Below are 19,430 nucleotides of genomic sequence, written 5' to 3'. Positions count from 1 at the left end.
AAATGACCAAGAGAATTCGTCAAAATTATGGGAAAAGGGGTAGGGCACATCGCCACTCGGAGTGCCCCACAAAGTTCTCTTAAGTTTGGCCTCTGGGGCACCACGCCAGCCAGAGCACACCAAGCGAGACTCTGACGTTCAAGGTCTGGCGTGCCACGCCACTCAAAGCGCCAGGGGCGCTAGGTCTTCTACTATTTCCCGCTTCTTTCAGTACTAGTCCCCTTCAAACGTACCTATGTTTTCAAGTTGCTTCCTACACTCTAAGGTACGTCTAAAAAACATGCAATCATCCATAAAATGAGATCCTTGAATCCATAATTCAATTCAAGTAAAGTTAGGAGTCAAGTCAAGAGAAGTTCATAGAGTTTTTCAAAAGTCTTTTACAAACGTTTTTACTTTGTGTTAAGGGTTGAGTTTTGAGTTGAGTAAAGAGTAAAGGTTGAAGTTCATTTCTTCAAAGATTATATGGGGACTATGTATTCCCAAAGAGTTTAAAGTGTTTTCACATTTAAATAAGAAAGGAAACTGAGATTTCCAAAGAGCCTTTGATTTAGTTTTCAAAAAAGAGTGAATGCTTTCACAATTAATCAAGAGAGGAAACTTTGATTTCCAAGTGGAGCCTTTGAGCTAAGTTTTGAGAAATTATCTCAAACCACAGAAAGAAGATATGTTTTTAAACATAAGAGCTAGTATTATATTTTGGGAGTAGTATTGAGCACCGATATGGGGGAGAGTTCAGACAACTCCCAGCCCCCATAAACCATGTAGCCACCATGGGTAGAAAAGGGTCATACTTTTTAGATGATTCATTAGTGCTTTTTTAAGCATAGACTAGTGGATCCACTTAGTAGTTAGGTTCTATGCCCTTGGCAAGGTATAGGACGCCCCTGGCAGCGTGAGGCAAACTTTGTATCATCACAATAGCTCTTAAGTGATGGTTGTCGGTTAGAGAAACTCCCACAGAAGTATTTTGTATTCTTATATACACAGAATTAAATTGTATTTTTATATACATTTCAGAGTTTACATTGTATCTTTGCATACACACAGAGTCATTATTGTATTAATACACAGAGTTGTTATCCTTGTTTCAAAAATCTTTTCTTTATATTGCACTTGTTTATACTGCTTTATATTGAAATGAGTTAAGTTCAATTGAGTTGAGTTGAGACCAGGTTTGTTCTTTCAGTTCCTTTCAAGCTTATGTCTTGTTTAGTATTCCCCTTGCATGCTCGTATATTCAATGTACCGATGCCATTTGGTATGCATCTTTTAATGATGCATATACAAGTAACCAGGATCAGCATCCAGTGCATCGTTGATTCTAGTTGAGCTTCAAAGTTTGTTGGTGAGCCTCCTTGCTTCGGGAGGATCCCCTTTTTATCGCTTTCAGTATGTTAAGTTCTTTAGGATGTCGTGGGTCTTGTCAAGACGTCTATCTCATTTGTTTAGAGGCTTCATAGACAATTAGTGATGGTAGTTCTTAAGTCTTTCTATTTCCTGTTTTGATGGTTGAGACTTGAGTTGCCACTTTGTCCACCGAATGTTATTTTAATACATTCTAAGTTTAATATTGAGCAGTTCAGTTTACTTTTTAAAGTATTATATCATGAGTAAGTCTTCCACTGAGTAAGTAAGCCAGGCCAAGGGTTCGCTTGTGGCCAACAATGGTTCTCGAGTGCCAGTCCCACCTAGGGTGTAGGCTTGGGATGTGACATGTATGGAGAAAATCTCTACCACACAAACACAACTGGTGGTTAGTATTTATTGTTATAAGAGGAGCACTGGGAAAAGAACTTGTTAGGACAAAAATAATCAGGTGCCAAGGTAGCAATGCAAACCTAGAAAGACCATGAGTAAGAAAACAAATGAGAAATATACCAAAAAGACACAAACAATTAATGTGGTTTGGTTAATCCACCTACGTCTATAAGAGGAGATGAGCAATCCACTATATAAAAGAGAGTACAAAATATAGAGAGGAATAACCTCACACAATTCCCTCGAAATACAAGGAGGTTCACACAAGTTTTAACGTAACACTTGTGTCTCACAAATTGTCCCCCTAAACAATGTTGTAGAGGGGAAGGCTACAACTTGTAATACACTATGCGTGTTGAAGTGTGTAACCATCTCATCTAAAAGCTTAAGTAGTTAGAGAGGACAAATTCTTTTTTTCATGGAGCACACTTCTATTAATTAATTATATTCTCAATATGCCCCCACACGCGTGAGCCTAATTCTTTTTTTTCATGGATCAAACACGTAAAAATTCTTTTTGATATGATTGGCGTCAATCTCACGACTTTTGTCTGCTCTAAAACCATGTTGAAGTGTGTTGACATCTCATCTAAAAGCTTAAACAGTTAGATATAACACACTTTTATTACTTAATTATATTCTCAACAATGCTAATGAGTTAAGGGAAAGTTTCTGCCCTTGGATTGACCAGGTTGACATCACTAACTACATGCATGTTCTATATGCTATTGAGAGAAATCTTGTATTGCATTTCAAGTTGAATAAGTATTCTAATTCTTGGAACAAGACACTCCAATGTTTGTCCCGCTTCTAAAATTTTGTTTCCATTGGGAAGTCAGGTTAATTTATGTTATGTCTAAGTTATTCTCCTCTAGTTTGCTTGTTTGTCTTTTCTGTAAAATTTCAAATTACTGATATATTACTATATGTTGGCAATATCCATGCCAAAGCTGTTATGGTCTGCCAAACTAGTTGTAGAGGAAGGTATTGCTAAATAGGCTAATGACCACAACATGACCTACATCAAGCAGCAGTTATTCGACTGCATAGTACCAACTTTGGTGGAAGCTTTGCATAAGCTCGACTTAAACTGACAAGTAATTACTAGAGATGCGAATGATTGTTGAACTTGCAATTAAATCCTAAATACGTCTTAAAACATATAGTACGATTTCAATGTTACTCTTTCTCATGAATTTTAATATTTTAATCTTATTATGTATTCTTCTCTGGACTTAAGATATCTGGACTACTCTTGGTTGAAGGCCAGGTCCAAAGTAGTGTGGATGAGATAAAGCAGGTAATCATGGCTAATTCAAGTCGAACAAGCAAACAATAGAGAGCAAAAGCTGAAGACTTTTATTCTTATGAAAGGGAATTGCACAAGAAGGAAAATGAGCAAGAAAAAGAAGTGTTTGACCAAGTGTGTTTAACATACGATTGTTTCTCAAAAATGAGTGGTAAACTTATTTATCATTAAACATATCTTTGGCATTATCAGACTTATCATTTTGAAATCTTTATATGCTGGTGAAATATTGGGTACACTAATCAAAATATTCAAGGCCTATGTTGGTATGTCCCTTATGGTTTCTAATGTAGCTCTTGCAAGTAAGTTCTTTTAATTTGTCTTATATCTCATTCTTATTAACTTCCCCACCTCCATATATTAAGAGCAAGGATAAAACAACTGAAGAAAGGACAATAGCAATTTACATAATTGATGATGTTGCAGTGGTGGAGCCAGGATTTCCGTCAAGGGTGTTTATACATTAGGACAAGTAAAAAAGTAAACCTTGCTGGTCAGATTATAATGATTGGCCACAAAATAGTCATACCTCAATTATTGATTTCTACATAGTGCTCCAAGTTGTTCATACTCTTTACATGTTCAATATCAAATTAACCAACTATCCAAAATAAAAATTCTTAAAACAGAAACTTACAAAATATCACTGGATAAACTAACGAAGATGAAGTAGGAAAAATATATTGACGGATAGTTTCATACACACCAAAATATGCAAGTTCTGATTAAGTTACTCTGCTAAAACTGACCAAAATGACGTAGTTTAGGGGTTAAACGACGTAGTTTAGGTGTCCAACACATAGAGAAAAGACCAAACGACCCCTGATTTAAAAGATGTCTGGGCCAATCGACGGACCGTCGACTGACCTACGGTCCGTCCTGGTCAGCGTCGACTGGCTTCAGAGAGATGGAATTTGGGGGTCTGAACCACGGCCTGGACCACGGACCGTGGTCCCACCTACAGTACATAGGTCCTAGCATGGGTCGACCCTTGGCTGAAAAAGTCTGGGTTTCTGGAGAGTGGCTGCAGAAGGCCAACCACGGACCCCACCTACGGTTCGTAGGTGGCCCTATTGGTGGCGCCTGCAATTTCTAAAACCTGCATTTCTGGTCCGTCTAGACTACTGGGTGTTACAATACTCTTTACCTGTTCAATATCAAATTAACCAACAATCGAAAATGAAAATTCTTAAAATGGAAACTTACAAACTTACAAGATGATGTAGGACAAATATATTGACAAATAGTTTCATATACACCAAAATATGTAAAGTGGTAACTACAATTGCACTCGACAACACTTCATCTCTTGAAATGTTTTCATAATACACTCATTAGAAACATCTTTAAATACTTTTTTTTCTCTACATAAGGAACTATGCAACCATCTATAAAATTCATCATCCAGTCGATTTTGCAAGTCATCTTGATAATCTTTATTGCTGAAAAAGCTCTTTCAACAGTAGCAGTGGCAACAGGTAGAAGCAAAGCAAACTTCACTAAAACAAATACGAGAGAATAGTTTAAATGCTTCTTTGTCTCAACCAACTTTCTTGAAAGTTCCCCAAGTCCGCCCAAATTGGAGAACCATTCATCAATATCACGAACGTCAAAAATGTAGTTAATAAGTTGATTCTCAAGAGCTCCCATGTTGGACTCATATCAGTTATCAAGATATAATTCAACTATTCTCATTATCTTCTTTATGTCAAAACTAGAAAATGAATCAAGTGGATTCAAGCAAGATACTCCATTAAGCAAATCACTTGTCACCTCATTGAAATGGTCATTAAGTTTTTGTAGCTGCCAATCAATGATCTTATAAAATACATCCACACGATAATGATTCAAAGTAGTACAAATAACTACTTTACGTCCTGATCTCCCAGAATTATCATATGGATCATCAAAATTGGGTAATGAAATGCCATGGTTGATACAAAATGCTTGTACCTTTTCTTTAAGTGAATCCCCACCAATATTTTTGAAGAGAGGATCCCATTCATTATCTCTTAAAGCTTGCAACCTTCTCTTTGCTACCTTTACAAGAATCATGGCATTTTGCAATATCTTGCTCCTTTTTCGGTAATGAAACATTAAGATCATTTGTGATTCCTAAAAACATCAGTCATCAAATGCAACAAGAAAATAGTCTCAAAACGTTTGATAACTTCTGAGAAATCCCGATGCGCTTGCTCTTTCTCCAAAAGTACTTGAATTTACAACAAGAGTATCAAGTACATCAACAATAGAGTCAAAGCTACTAATAAAGTTTCCAAATGACTTGTAGTGATATCCCCAATGAGTATCACCGATTTTAACAAGACCAAGTTCTTGGTTCAACCCTCTACCCGTTTCTAGTTCACCCATATCCAATTCCATTCGGAGATACTTTTTTTGAGATTCTCAAAAATTATATACACGTTTAAAAGAAGCTCCCAACACATTCAAAATATTTAAAATTAATAATACAAGTTCGCCAACTTGAACACACTTTTTAGAAACCGCAACAAGAATCAATTAAAGTTGATGAGAAAAACAATGGACAGAATGAGCCGATCTACTTTCTTGTCTAATCAATGTTTTAATACCACCTACCTCACCTTGCATAATAGTTGCCCCATCGTAACATTGCCCATGTACATTAGATAAGGTCAAAGAATGGTGAGCAAGTACATCTACAATTTCTTCCTTTAGAGATAAAGCACTAGTATCTTTAATATGAACAAGTCCAATAAATGCCTCCATCACAAACCCCCTTTTGTCAACATATCTTAGACAAATAGCCATTTTCTCTTTGCGTGACACGTCTCTAGATTCATCAACCAATAAAGCAAAGTAGTCATTATTTATATCCTCTATTATAGCCTTAACTGTTTCAATCTTACACGTAGTCGCAATATCTTTTTGGATGTCATGAGAAGTCATTGAATTAATTGCATCATATCTAGCAGCATACCAAGAAAGCACTTCAAGAAAATTACCTTTGTTCAATGACAATTCATTCTTGTCATGACCACGGAATGCAAAACCTTGATTCAAGAAAAGTCTTATCACATCGATTGAAGAGTTTAAGCGAACCCGATATTCATGCTTACTTTTATCATCCAACTTGTAAAATGCGGCTTGAATGGATTGTTATTCTCGCGTGTGATCTTCGCACTTTCTTTTGGATTGATTATGAATGTTGTTCGGTGTACCAATATGTGTAGCAAACCTATCCTTTCAATGACAATTTCTAAATCCCTTAGTCGAAAATACATTACCACCACCTTGATTAATATTTTCTCATTGAAATAAATAACAAGGTAAACAATAAGCAGCATCTGCACTAATACTGAATTCCAACCAATCATGATATTCATCAAACCACGTATAAACAAAACAACGTGGTGTTCCAAAAAAATAAGTTTGAGGAAACTAATGAGTTCGAGGTTGACAAGGACCTTTAATGATGTATTCCCTCCTTATCTCATCACGAAGGTTTGGATGATAATTCAAAATTGGAGTTCTTTTGGCCGGATCAACCTTTAAATCATTTACATCAAATTCTTGTCTTTCATAAGAGGGAGATGGTATTTCGATTTTGTCGATATTTTCATCTCGGCGTAGTTGATTTTGATTTTGAGGCGCCAAAATTGTTTTGGGTACTCTAAAAAGAATTTTCTCGAAGCTCATTGAACTCCAAACTGAAATAGCAGTCAAGTGTACCAACTTATTAAAAATCAATCCTGAATACACCCAATACATGATCGATACTCGAATAAATAAAGTAGCTTTCAACATAAAAATTAATATATACAAGTCTTTCAACACATGATTAGAAAAAATTAAACTAAAGGAAAAAAGAATTGAGAAATACCTTTTCACACTTCAATGGAGGTTGAGGAAGAAATATACAATGATTAAAGTTTCCAATTTCTTAAAACTTGCAAATATGTATGAAAATTGAGAAGCGAGAAAGGTAAAGAGTAAAGTTATAAAGTGTTTTTGGGAGAAGGAGAAGAAAAAAAACTAAAAGGAAAAGACAAATAACTATGAATCTATTTTTTTTTTAAAATTAAGAAAACTCAAAAGAAGACCTTTTGTTTTTCTTAACTTAAAAAAGATCACTTTTGTACTATTTTTTAAGAGAAAAATGGAACAAAAATAAAATAAACGAAATGCTCAAGTCTGGGCTCGAACCCAGGCCACAAAAGACTGAGTTTTGGTTTTTTAAAGAGAAAGAATGAAATAACAAAAAAAAATTAAGCAAAACACCTAAACTCGGGCTCGAACCCAGAACACTGAGGTGACTTTGCACAGCCTTAACAGCTGGGCTGTCTACTTTTATTGTGTCAAGGGTGTTCAACAATTAGTATATATCCAAAATTATTGATATTTAGTATATATACTTGCAAAAAAATTCTGACGAAGGATGTTCATCTAACCACCCTCGCCAAGTCATAGCTCCGCCCCTGCCAAAGATATATAGGCGACTTAAGGACAAAATCTAAGCCACACCTTTTTTTTCACAATTGCTTATCGTTTTATTTGATCCCGCTAATATATTTTCGTTAGTCGGAAAAAAATTGGCTACTTAGTCAACGTCTTTGCCCGCCAGTTCATCCTTCATTATCGAGAAAAGAGGGGCAATTGTTGACAACCAATTTTGAACGATATATAACTATTTTCGAATTGCTATTTGATTAAATATGTGTTTAAAATCTATTTCTTTATTATATATTTAGAATTATGTTTAAATTTTATCTAATTAATCATATACTTTAGTATTCATAATTTTTAAAAAATTATTATTATTTTATTGTTGTTGTTGTTGTTGTTGTTGCTATTGCTACTTCTGTTGTTGTTGTTGTTGCTAAATTTGAGATAATTAATCTACTTGTCAAATTAACGTCTACAATATTTAAATGTGTTAATCTTATATGAAAATTATTTAATATGTATCGTATAACCATTTATTGGATAAACATTTATCAAACTTTTCTTAAAATCATTTGAATCGTAGCCCCTTTTATTCAATCTATTTAATTTTTACCCGTTTATACTTAATTTTATCTCAATTTTAGCCCATTTTGAACCAATCAATTCCATCCCAATCTCAAGATCTCATCTTTATTCCCAACCGTCCATTCCATTCTTTTATATCACAATCCCACATCTCATCTTGATCCAACAACTAAGATTGAGTCTCCTACCACTTCCCTATATTAATATCCCAACACCCTAACCCTAATTTTATTTTTTCTCCTCGTTCTCATTGAAAACGGCAGGAGCCGCTCCCCTATCTCCCAACTTCATCCATCGTCGGTGAAGACCAACGGTGAAACCCCTGCTCCAGCCTCACTCGCGGGTCACTCACCAAGTGAGCCCCTTTCCCTCTTCTTCTCTCCTCATGGTGCTTTTCCAACCACTAGTGGACAACGACCGCTTTACCACCCAAACCAGTCGCCCCTCTCCTCTCCTTTATCTTGCCCCCCACCTCTCTTCTCTTGCGTGCTGGCCGGTGAAGCGCTGCACCATGCAACCTCAACCCATCTGCTCCTCTTCTTCTTTTCACTAGTTGCGACCAGAAACTCCGACAAGACAGTCGCTGCGAAGATCCATCAGGCTTCTACAACGCAAGCCAACCATCATCCCTCCCTCAGCGAGATCTACAACAACTAAACAAGAGCACAGTTGCTCGACGCTCCGACCAGCGAGACCCGTTGGAGCCTTAAGGTTTTGGGGGTTGTTGAAGACAGATCTTAACAAATCCATCCCGGTTCATTTTTTTTATTTTTTAATTTGGATTATTATCTCATATTTTAAAAAAATTCTTAAATTGCCTATATTTTTTAGTTTAGTAGTTATGATTGAATTCTTACGCTACATGAAATTCAATAATGGCCATGAAATTTCTCTTAAGCAATATTTCCTTATAATTTTGAGTTCTTAAACTTGTGCATTTTTCGCCTTTTGTGTTCCTATTTTTGTTTGAATGTAATTTGCCCCTTTTGTAAATGGGTGTTAGTACGCCCTTGAGTTTTTCCTTAAAAATACTAATTGAGTTGTGGTTTCTTCATTTAATTGTAGCAAGCTTTAATATGAGAATTTGATTTATTTGTTTAATGAATTGATCGATTATTATGAAAATCGCCATGATTCATGCTTCTTTCCATTTTTGTTCCCTTAATCGATTGGTGCACCTTAATATTTACCTATCCTTGCCAAACTTTTGACATGATTCTTCTCCTTGATTGACTCTATTTTATTCTCTAACATTTTTTTCCTTTAGTTAGTGTGGACATCTTTGACTTAATTGTTCTTGGTAAACTTTTGCAAGTTATAGTAAGTAAATATACATACGTGGCCTTTAAATATGGCAGTCTCTAAATCATGTTATTTTGGACTGAAGTCCTTGATTGTATTAACATGGCTCCTTTAATTTTGGAGGTCATTCGTGATTCTTTTCTTCTATTGATTATGAAAGATTCATCGATGGTAATCTCTAATTGGCTATTTTTCTTATTAAACTGTACTATTTTAATATCAATTGATTTATGGCAAAATCTATGCATTGATGTTCCCTGTTGCTTGTTTATTTTTGGAAAAACTTTGACTTAGTATCATATTTGATTAACTAGATTTTTTAAATTCGCATGGTTATGATAATATCAATCAATTAAATACCAAGAATGTGGATCTAATTGAGAAGAATAATTTTCTTTCCTCTTCTCTATTTTTGTACTTGTTGATGTGTCCTCTATAATATACAATAAAAACAAGACTCCTTCCATTTTTTTCCACACACTTAAACAAGCACAACACTCTTATACACTCTCAAAAGCAATAATATTCTTACGTACTACCTTATAAGTTTTTGTTGTTCTTGTGGCTGCACGAAGTTTGGACTTCGGTTCTTACAACAAGTTTTGTGTGCTTATTTGAATACTGCTTAATTGGTTAGTGATCTTTGCTAGAATTATAATTTGTGGTATGTTCAAGGTAGTTACTTCATTAACTATTTTGTTATCTTGTCTTACTTTAGTGTCCTTATAAGCTTACTTTTTTTTAAGAGTACCTTTATTACTTTAGTATTTTATTTTAAGGTACTAAGAACAAACATACTCTCACCTCTTTGAATATTCTTTGAATGTACATTATATTGCAACACCGTTGCTTGGAATTCAATTATGGCAAGTGGAGAAGTCAATGTGACAAGCCGAGCTAAAGTGAAATTGTCACCCCAAAAAGGGTATCAAGTAAATTTTGAAAAATGATGAAAACAGTTAGGTTATAGTTGACTTCTTGTATGAAGAGCACATATAGCTTAATAAAAATAAGGCAACTCATTATTTCCTCCTATTCTAATTTTATATGTCACCCTTTTAGAAGTGTTAAAAACTTGACAATTTTTTTATTACGTTCACTTATCAACATACTTTCATATAATTTTAATATAAAAAAAAAACTTATAGTTTAGCTTTACACAACTTTTTAAATATCAAAATATTTTATTTAGTACTCTTGAATAATTTTTCAAAAAAATACTTTTCATCTTTTCTTAAGGCATTTAGAGAACCGATCAGTAAAAATGGAATAGAGGGAGTAACACCGTATTGGACCCATATTAGCCTTGTCATATTCTGGTCTCTCTCTCTCTCTCTCTAGAAACTTTAACTTTGTGTATTGTTGATTTATTTAAATTTCTATTTGCATGATATATTTTATTCTTTGATTTGGAAGCAATCGGGTTAGTACTTCTGTCCTTTCTTCTCCTTATGGTTATTTTATTTTTGCTTAGCTTTTCTTTTTATTTCACACTATCCACACACTTCAACATTTTATTGGAAGCGATCAGGTCAACCTCTCCTTCTTTATTTGTTAATATTTCAAGTATCTTATTTTTGTATTTGGTACTCAAAAATCTTGCTTTGCTTGATTGAATTCATAATTTTTTTGTGGATTCATTGGCTCTGTTTGTGCCAATTTTATAACTCGCATAGATTTAAGTTGCTTGCTTTTAAAAACAAATGTAAGTTTGCATGTCTAAATATCTTATGCACCTAGTCATATATTAATTAGATAATCATCGATACATGCTTAATTCATTCACCCATCTTAAATATTTTTTTTTATATTCTTTGTTCTACAGTGATATTATTTTCCTTGTTAAATCCCCACATAATTCACAAGATTCGACCAGGACTCACATTTGTGGACCTCGAAGGGTGCTTAACACCTTACTTTGAAGGTAACTTGAACCCTTACCTGATCTATGGTTTCACAGACCCTTTTAATTAATTTTGTTTGTAATTTGTATAGAATGATGCCCTAACATGCCTTTAATTCGTTAGGTGGTAACTATTCTTTTTTATTAATCATAAAAGAGTTGTCACGTCATTGCATAACCCATTTTGAGAAAAATGGGGCGCAATAATAGCCTCCATTGTGAGTTTGGGTGAAGATAATGGTGCTAGAGAGACATTGCCACTATGCATAGCGAAGGTTCTAGAAGAGAACAAATATGTAACGTGTGAAGAGTTGCTAAGGCACTTACCTCCTAGGCGCGAGGTAGACCATAATATCAAACTAGATCCTGAAGTGAAGCCACCCACATATTCTCTATATCGCATGGATCCAACTGAGTTAGAGGATTTTAGGAAGAAGTTAAAGGAGTTGCTTGAAGTTGGTCACATTCGTCGACTAAAGCACCTTATGGAGTGTCGATCCTATTTCAAAATAGCAAAGATGGGTTGTCACACTTATGCATAGACTACCGGGTGGTCAACAAAGTGACAATAAAGAACAAATACACCCTCCCGCTCATTGGCAACTTGTTCAAGAAACTTGGACATGCCAAGTACTTCACCAAGGTGGATCTTCGAAGAGGCTACTACCAAGTTCACATAGAAGAAGGGGATGAGCCGAAGATAATATGTGTCACTAGCTAGATACAAAGCTTTTGAGTTGTTGGTGATCCCCTTCAGATTGACCAACACACATGCTACCTTTTGAACACTAATGAACAAGATCTTTCATCCATACTTAGATCAGCTCGTAGTGGTGTACTTAGATGACACAGTCATCTAAATAAATATCTTGGAGGAATATGTCGATAACTTGTAAAAGGTTTTCCAAGTCCTACGAGAGAACAAGCTTTACATCAAGTGGGAGAAACTTTAGTTTTCCCATCATGAAGTACACTTCTTGGGGAATTTCATTAGCTAATATTAGTTGTGGATGGATGAGGCCAAGGTACGGGATACCAAATTCATGGTTAATACTGATTGTATGGCCATTAGCTATTTCCAGTCACATAAGAAACTCACACCAACGCAAGCAAGGTGGCTGGATTTCTTAGCCGAATTTGATTATGAGTTAGTGTACAAACCAAGCAAGGGAAAAATGTTGTGGCTGATACTTTGAGTAGAATGTCTGAGCTTGCTATCATCACCACAATCTTCTGTGATATTCAAGAGACTATTAAGGATGGTATGCATAATGATTCTGAAGCAAAATGACTTATGGAGCTAGCTGCTCAAGGCAAATGAGATACTTCTGGATGGAATATGGACTATTACTCACTGTCAGACGAAGGGTCTACGTGTCTAAGTTTGGAACTATTAAGCAGCATATCATAAAGGATAGCCACAAAACGCCTGGGCTGGACACCTGGGGAAGCGTTACATAAGGGCATTGATCGAGTTAATCTACTATTGGTCGCGCATGTGAGAAAAGATAGATTGTTATGTGCGGACTTGTCTTGTGTGCCAATAAGATAAGATAGAGCAACAACAACGTATATTACTATTAGAATCACTACCCATAGTGGAGTGCCTATGGATATGGACTTTATAACCTGCTTACCAAAGTCTAACATATATAGGAAGATCATGGTCGTGGTGGATATGTTTTTGAAGTATGTTAGCTTCATGCCCGCCAAAGCAGGTTGCACTACTAAAGAGGCTGCCAAATTATTCTTCAAGGTCGTGGTAAGTATTAGGTTTTCTCGAGGCGTATCATCTGCGATCGAGGCCCACATTTTACAGGAAACTTTTGGATAGAGTTGTTCGATATGCTTGGCATACAGTTGCATTTCTCCACTAGTTTTCACCCATAAACAGATGGACAGAAAGAATGGGTCAATGCCTTATTGGAGTGCTGGATAAGGTAATTTTTGAGTTCATGTAAGAAATATTGGGCAATACTATTAGACATAGCCCAATTCTCATATAACTTTCAACAAAGCAAATCTACTTGGCAAACACCATTCGAGTTAGCCACAGGCCAGAAACCACAAACTCCACAATAACTAACGATTGCATTTGAGGGCTTACCATATGCCCATAGGAGGATGAACTTGACACTGCTATGTCTTACTTGGACAAGTCAACAATGAAGATGAAGAAGTTTGCCAATTGCAAGTGTCGTCCCTCGTATTATAAAATTGGGGATATAGTTTTGGTAATGTTTAACCCAATGAAGTTTAAGGAACTACGAGGTGTGCATCAAAATTTGGTACGACAGTATGATGGACCATTTAGGATCGTTGCAAAGATGGGAAACATCTCATATAAGTTAGAGTTACCACTTTATCTCAAGGTCATCCCATCTTTCATACCAGTGGGCTCAAACCATACTGTGATGAAAAGGATGACCCCAACCGAAGTTAGTCAAGTCAGGCACCAATACCATCACTACGTTGCATTATCGAGAAATTGAAGCTTATATTGACTACCAAGACAGGCGGAAAAAAGGGCAACAAGCCACTACCATGTTGCTCATACACTAGAAAGGACAATCACTGAAAGAAGCCACATGGGAACGATAGGAAGACTTGTGGAAATTCAAAGACCAAATTTGAGAGTTCATGCAGCAACAATCCCCCGTGGTCGTTGCAATATAAGTTGGGGGGAGAGTGTGATGACCTACCATGTCATCGTGCCACTTAGGAACCAAGTGTCATACTATTCTCCATGTGGAAGGCTTACATTGGAAGAACACTAGTCCTTAGTGGAATATTCTAGAAATATATGGAGAATTTCTTGGATGACCTTAGAATCCAATGGATTTGCATGGAAGGTTCTTGGAATCTTTTAGTTCAGTAGAATATTCTAGAAAGATGACTTAATTGTAAATAAGGAGGGAATGGTATGAAAACTATTATTTATCTATTATACCCTAGATGGATAGTATAAATAAAATGATATTCATTTGTAAAAACCATCAAGAAATCCTTCCAAGTCTTGAACAATATAAAAGCATTCTTAAGCAATTCTCTTGTGTCTTTCTTAAATCCAATAGTCTCTTAGAGATCTAGTGTTAAAAAGACATAATTGAGCTTGCAAAATCGGGAAAGATTTGTGAGCGAGTTGTCAAGTGCCACATGTTGTGCTTAATTGAAGTCTAAGTCTATGAAACTAGGCTATTTAAAATTTGCTAAGTTAAATTCGTTCATTTTCCTAAAGGTTAATTTGATTCTCAGAGAAATACTACAATTATATTAACGAGATAATATGTTGGATAAGAAAGTGTAGAGAAAAAAGTGAGTTTCTTACTAAAATATGGTTGACCCCACTCCAACAATGTCACTCCCCGAGACTACTCCCTAGACGCGGACACGAGACCTATGATCACAAGTGACCCCAAGCTAATCCTGCTGGCATAGTCATGAGCATACTAAAGATAAACTGAATAATAAAAACTGTGCGGAAGCTATAATCATAAATAAAATGAAAAGATAGGGAATACCCATATACTATAACTGAGATGAATGAAAACTGATGAGTTTAATACAAGGAAAAATATTAACTCATAACCAAGCTAAATTCTACTATGTCTGAAAATAGCCTCTAAACTGACTAGAAATATTGGGACATGCCCCAACTAAGCCTAGACAAACTGAAACTAAAGGACTAAAAATACTGAAAAGAAATTCATGACTATTGTCCTCGGAGAATGAGGACTCACCACTAATTTTGCTGAACTGAAGATCGGGAACCGGTCTAAGCGTGATCTGGATGCTGACAATCTGAACCTACATCATGAGAAAATGTAGTGCACGTATGTGTCAGTACTTGAAAGGTACTGAGCATGCATGATAGAGTAAAGCTGAAATAACATATATCTGAACAAAATAATAAAACAATGAAATAATCTGAACATGATATAGATGCTGAAATACTGAACATGACTAATCTGAATGTAATGACCAAATTATAACATGCTAAGACTGAATACTGAAACATGCGAACTGTGGGAGCTACTAATAACCGATAATAAAACCACATTAGCTAAATGTGGAGACCGATGTATACGCCCCATCAAGAGGACCCAATATACCTTGACAGAGGTATAAAGGCATGCTGGGATGATCACTAAAATGATGCCCACAGAGGGGACTTACAACCTACGTGGCTAGTAGTTCTGGGACTATTTGGGTACGCTGAGCCTTAGTCCAACTCGGTATTATGGTACTCCCAATGGATTAAGTAATTAACACATTATGACTGAATTTCTGTAAGTTACTGGATAACTCAAACTAAATATGCAAACTGAGAATACAACCATTAAACTGATATTGATGCATTAATAACTAAGGCATGTATAACTGAATAACTGAAATATCTGACCTAGCATGTGTAATTCAAAAACTAAAGAAATACATATCTAGGGTTCTGGAATTCATGCAATAAATTGAATATTAACGTACTAATCTAATTTGGATCATTCTAACAGCTAAGAACCCAGCAATTCTAACAAACTAAGAAACCCTAGGTCTAGTCATAATACGGGAATCAAGAAACTGACTGAAAACTAGGGACCTAATGGGTGAAAGGAACCCGACTAGTGAAATCCCACATACCTGGTGACGAATTTCACGAAGAAATCCTTTGATTTCTGGGCTAGAACTGAAGAAAGCTTGCTGCGTTCTTAGAGCTAGGGTTGGTCGACTTTTTCTCCTCTCTTGTTTCTAATTTTCTAGGATTTGATTAATGATTTGAGTTAGGTAAGTTCTAGTTATGTTTCTAGGCTTAATCTGACAAAAACCTCATAATTTAGGGTCTAAACGACGTAGCTTAGGGGTCCAATGAAAAAAGGAAAAGACCAAAAGACCCCTGACTTAACTGCTGTTAGAGTGACTGATGGACGGGACCTATGGGCCGTAGGTCAACCTACCGTCCATAGATTGGGGTCGTAGGTCAAGTCTGCCCGACACGGCTTCACTATAATGAGCATAACTTTTTACTCGGAGGTCGGATTTTAGCAAACTAGGTGGCGTTGGAAATATGATTCAATTATATATCATATCATAGGTAATGGGACACATAATTCCTTTTGTGTTGGGAGTGATGACCATTTGAAGTTGACCTAATCAACAATTCCCCCCTAACTGGCTACTAGCCTTCACCAATGATCAGATCTACGGACCATGGATCGAACGTCGATCAATGCTATTCAATCGTCTTTTACGTCAGAGGCTGGATAAAAGGGGGCCTCGATCCATGGAAACAGACCACAGACCGTGGTCTGGCCTACGGACGGTGGGTCGAGACTTAGCCGATTTTCTTAGCTGGGTTTGGGGAGTGTTGTAGTGGTGAACCACGGACCCACAACACAGGCCGTGGGTAAAACCACGGTTCGTGGGTGGCGACCGTAGGTTGCACCTGCAACTTCTGAAAATATGAAATCTGGTCTCTTTTCAGATACGGGGTGTTACATTATCTCCCCCTTGGGACCATTCGTCCTCGAATGAAGACTAAACTAGCTGATATGGAGGGAGAAAGCTACAAACCCTACCACTAAACACTGGAAACTGATTTATGACTGAACTAAGTTCCAAGAACATGCAAATATGCTGAAAATGCAAGTACAAACTGAAAGAACATGATACTGAGACTGAATTTGTGCATGAATGGCTGAAAAAGTGAAAAAGAACTAGTACCTCAAGATGGAATGAAATCAGAAGGAAAGAGGTGAGGATACTTGGCCTTCATGGCTGTTTATGCTTCCCAAGTAGCTCCCTCTACGGACTAACTCCTCTAAAAAACCTTGACTGAAGTGACTTCTTTGTTTCTCAACCGTCGAACCTGACGATCAAAGATTTCAACTGGTACCTCTTCATAAGTGAGACTATCCTTCACAGCCACACTTTCTAAAGGTACAATAGATGCTGGATCACCCACACACTTCTTCAATAGCGAAATGTGAAAAACTGGATGCACTGCTGCTAGTTTAGTTGGCAACTCTAACTCATACGCCACTCTACCAATCCTTTTCAATATCTTGTAAGGGCCTACATTTCTAGGACTGAGCTTCCCTTTCTTGCCAAATCTCATCACCCCTTTCATAGGCGATACTTTTAGAAAACCCAATCATCAAGTTGGAACTCTAGTTCCCTTCTCCTTACATCTGCATAAGATTTCTGGCAACTCTGGGTTGTCTTAAGTCTATCTCTAATGAGTTGCACTTTCTCCATAGCTTCATGAACTGAATCTGGTCCTATCAAGGCTGCTTCACCTACTTCAAACCAACCAACAAAAGATCTACATCTATGCCCATACAATGCCTCACAAGGGGTCATTTGAATGCTGGAATGGTAAATATTATTGTAAGCGAACTCAATAAGATGAAGGTGATCATCCCAACTACCCTTGAAATCGATCACACAAGCTCTCAACATTTCCTCTAGGGCCTAAATGGTACGCTCTCCCTAACCATCTATGTGTGGATGAAATGTTGTGCTAAGGTCAACCTGAATACCAAGACCTTTCTGGAATGACTTCTAGAAATGAGAGGTAAACTGAAGGACCTCTATCTGAGATGATAGACAAAAGAATCACATGCAGCCTCACAATCTCATTAATGTAAATCTTGGCGTAGTCCTCCGTCGAATCTGTAGTTTTGACCGCCAAAATGTGTGAAGACTTAGTAACTCTATCAACTATCACCCAAATGGAGTCATGCTGTCTGCGAGTACGAGGTAAACCTGTGATAAAGTCCATGTTGATCACTTCCCACTTCCAAGTAGGAATGTCAATATCTTGAGTCATACCTCCTAGTTTCTGATGTTCTACCTTGACTTGCTGGCAATTGGGGAACTTAGCCACAAAATCTGCTATATCTCTTTTCATACCATTCCACTTATAGACTTCCCGCAGATCGCGATACATCTTAGTGGAACCTGGATGAATAGAATACCTGGAATTATGGGCTTCTGCAAGGATATGTTGTCTTAACTCACCCACATTAGGAACACATAATCGACCCTGATAGCGGAGCACACCATCTTCCCCTTGGGAGAATACCTCCACTCTCTGCTGATGGACTGCACCCTTTAGCTCTAGCAATATTGGATCACTCTCTTGCTTTTCCTTAACTTCCACTACCAAAGAAGATTCTGACCCATTCTGAACTGTTACACCACCATTTGATATGCTCATAAGACGAACTCCTAGGCGAGCAAGTCTGTGAACATCCCTTGCTAGCTCGTTTCTTTCTTCCTCACTATGTGCTACACTACCCATAAATATTCTGCTAAGGGCATCTGTTACTACATTTGCCTTACCAGGATGGCAATGCACACTCATGTCATAATCCTTGAGGAACTCAAGCCATTTTCTCTGGCGAAGATTGAACTATTTATGGGTAAACACATAATGAAGGCTCTTATGGTCTGTGAACACATTTACATGAAGACCATACAATTAGTGCCTCCAAATCTTGAGTGCAAACACCACCGCTGCAAGCTCGAGGTCATGAGTCGGATAATTCTTCTCATGCACCTTAAGCTGTCTGGAAGCATAAGCTATAACCTTACCTCGCTGCATCAACACACAACCTAGGCCGACTCTGGATGCATCACAATAAATGACATAACCGTCTGAACACTCTGGTACAGTCAAAATATGAGCTGTAGTCAACCTACTTTTCAATTCTGCGAAGCTTTTCTCACAATCATTTGACCACTGAAACTTGACCATCTTCTGAGTCAACCTAGTCAATGGTGACGTTACGGATGAAAATCCTTCCACGAAACTTCTGTAAAAGCAACATATTTCAACCAAAACTCACATTTGCTAAACTTAGCGAATAACTGGCGATCTTTGAGAGTTTGCAGAACAACTCTCAAATGACTTGCATGTTCTTCCTCATTCCTAGAGTAAATGAGGATGTCATCAATAAAGACGATGACGAACAAGTCCAAGTACTGCTTGAACACTTTGTTCATCAAATCCATGAAAGCTGCAGGAGCATTGGTTAGTCCAAATGACATAACTACAAATTCGTAATGACCATACCGAGTTCTGAAGGCTGTCTTCGGAATGTCACTGTCTCTGACTCTAAGCTGATGGTAACCTGATCTGAGGTCTAT

The 19,430-nt window shown here is 36.8% G+C and overlaps 1 protein-coding gene across 1 annotated transcript; it reads right to left on the bottom strand.

Moving 5' to 3' along the window:
• Window positions 1-4,732: 4,732 nt before the first annotated feature.
• LOC107061487 (uncharacterized) lies at window positions 4,733-8,830 on the bottom strand. Its single transcript, XM_015310793.1, has 3 exons — window positions 8,641-8,830; window positions 5,669-6,102; window positions 4,733-5,185 (listed from the first exon to the last, which is right to left on the bottom strand). Exons 1-3 carry the CDS (start codon window positions 8,828-8,830, stop codon window positions 4,733-4,735), a joined length of 1,077 nt encoding a protein of 358 aa, XP_015166279.1.
• Between the last annotated feature and the right edge of the window lie 10,600 nt (window positions 8,831-19,430).

The sequence above is a fragment of the Solanum tuberosum genome, unplaced genomic scaffold, assembly GCF_000226075.1.
Source record: "Solanum tuberosum cultivar DM 1-3 516 R44 unplaced genomic scaffold, SolTub_3.0 scf00142, whole genome shotgun sequence".
In the NCBI taxonomy this organism is placed as follows: Eukaryota; Viridiplantae; Streptophyta; class Magnoliopsida; order Solanales; family Solanaceae; genus Solanum; species Solanum tuberosum.
Note: the sequence above shows the minus strand (reverse complement) of the source record. Positions and strands in the feature narration are given on the sequence as shown.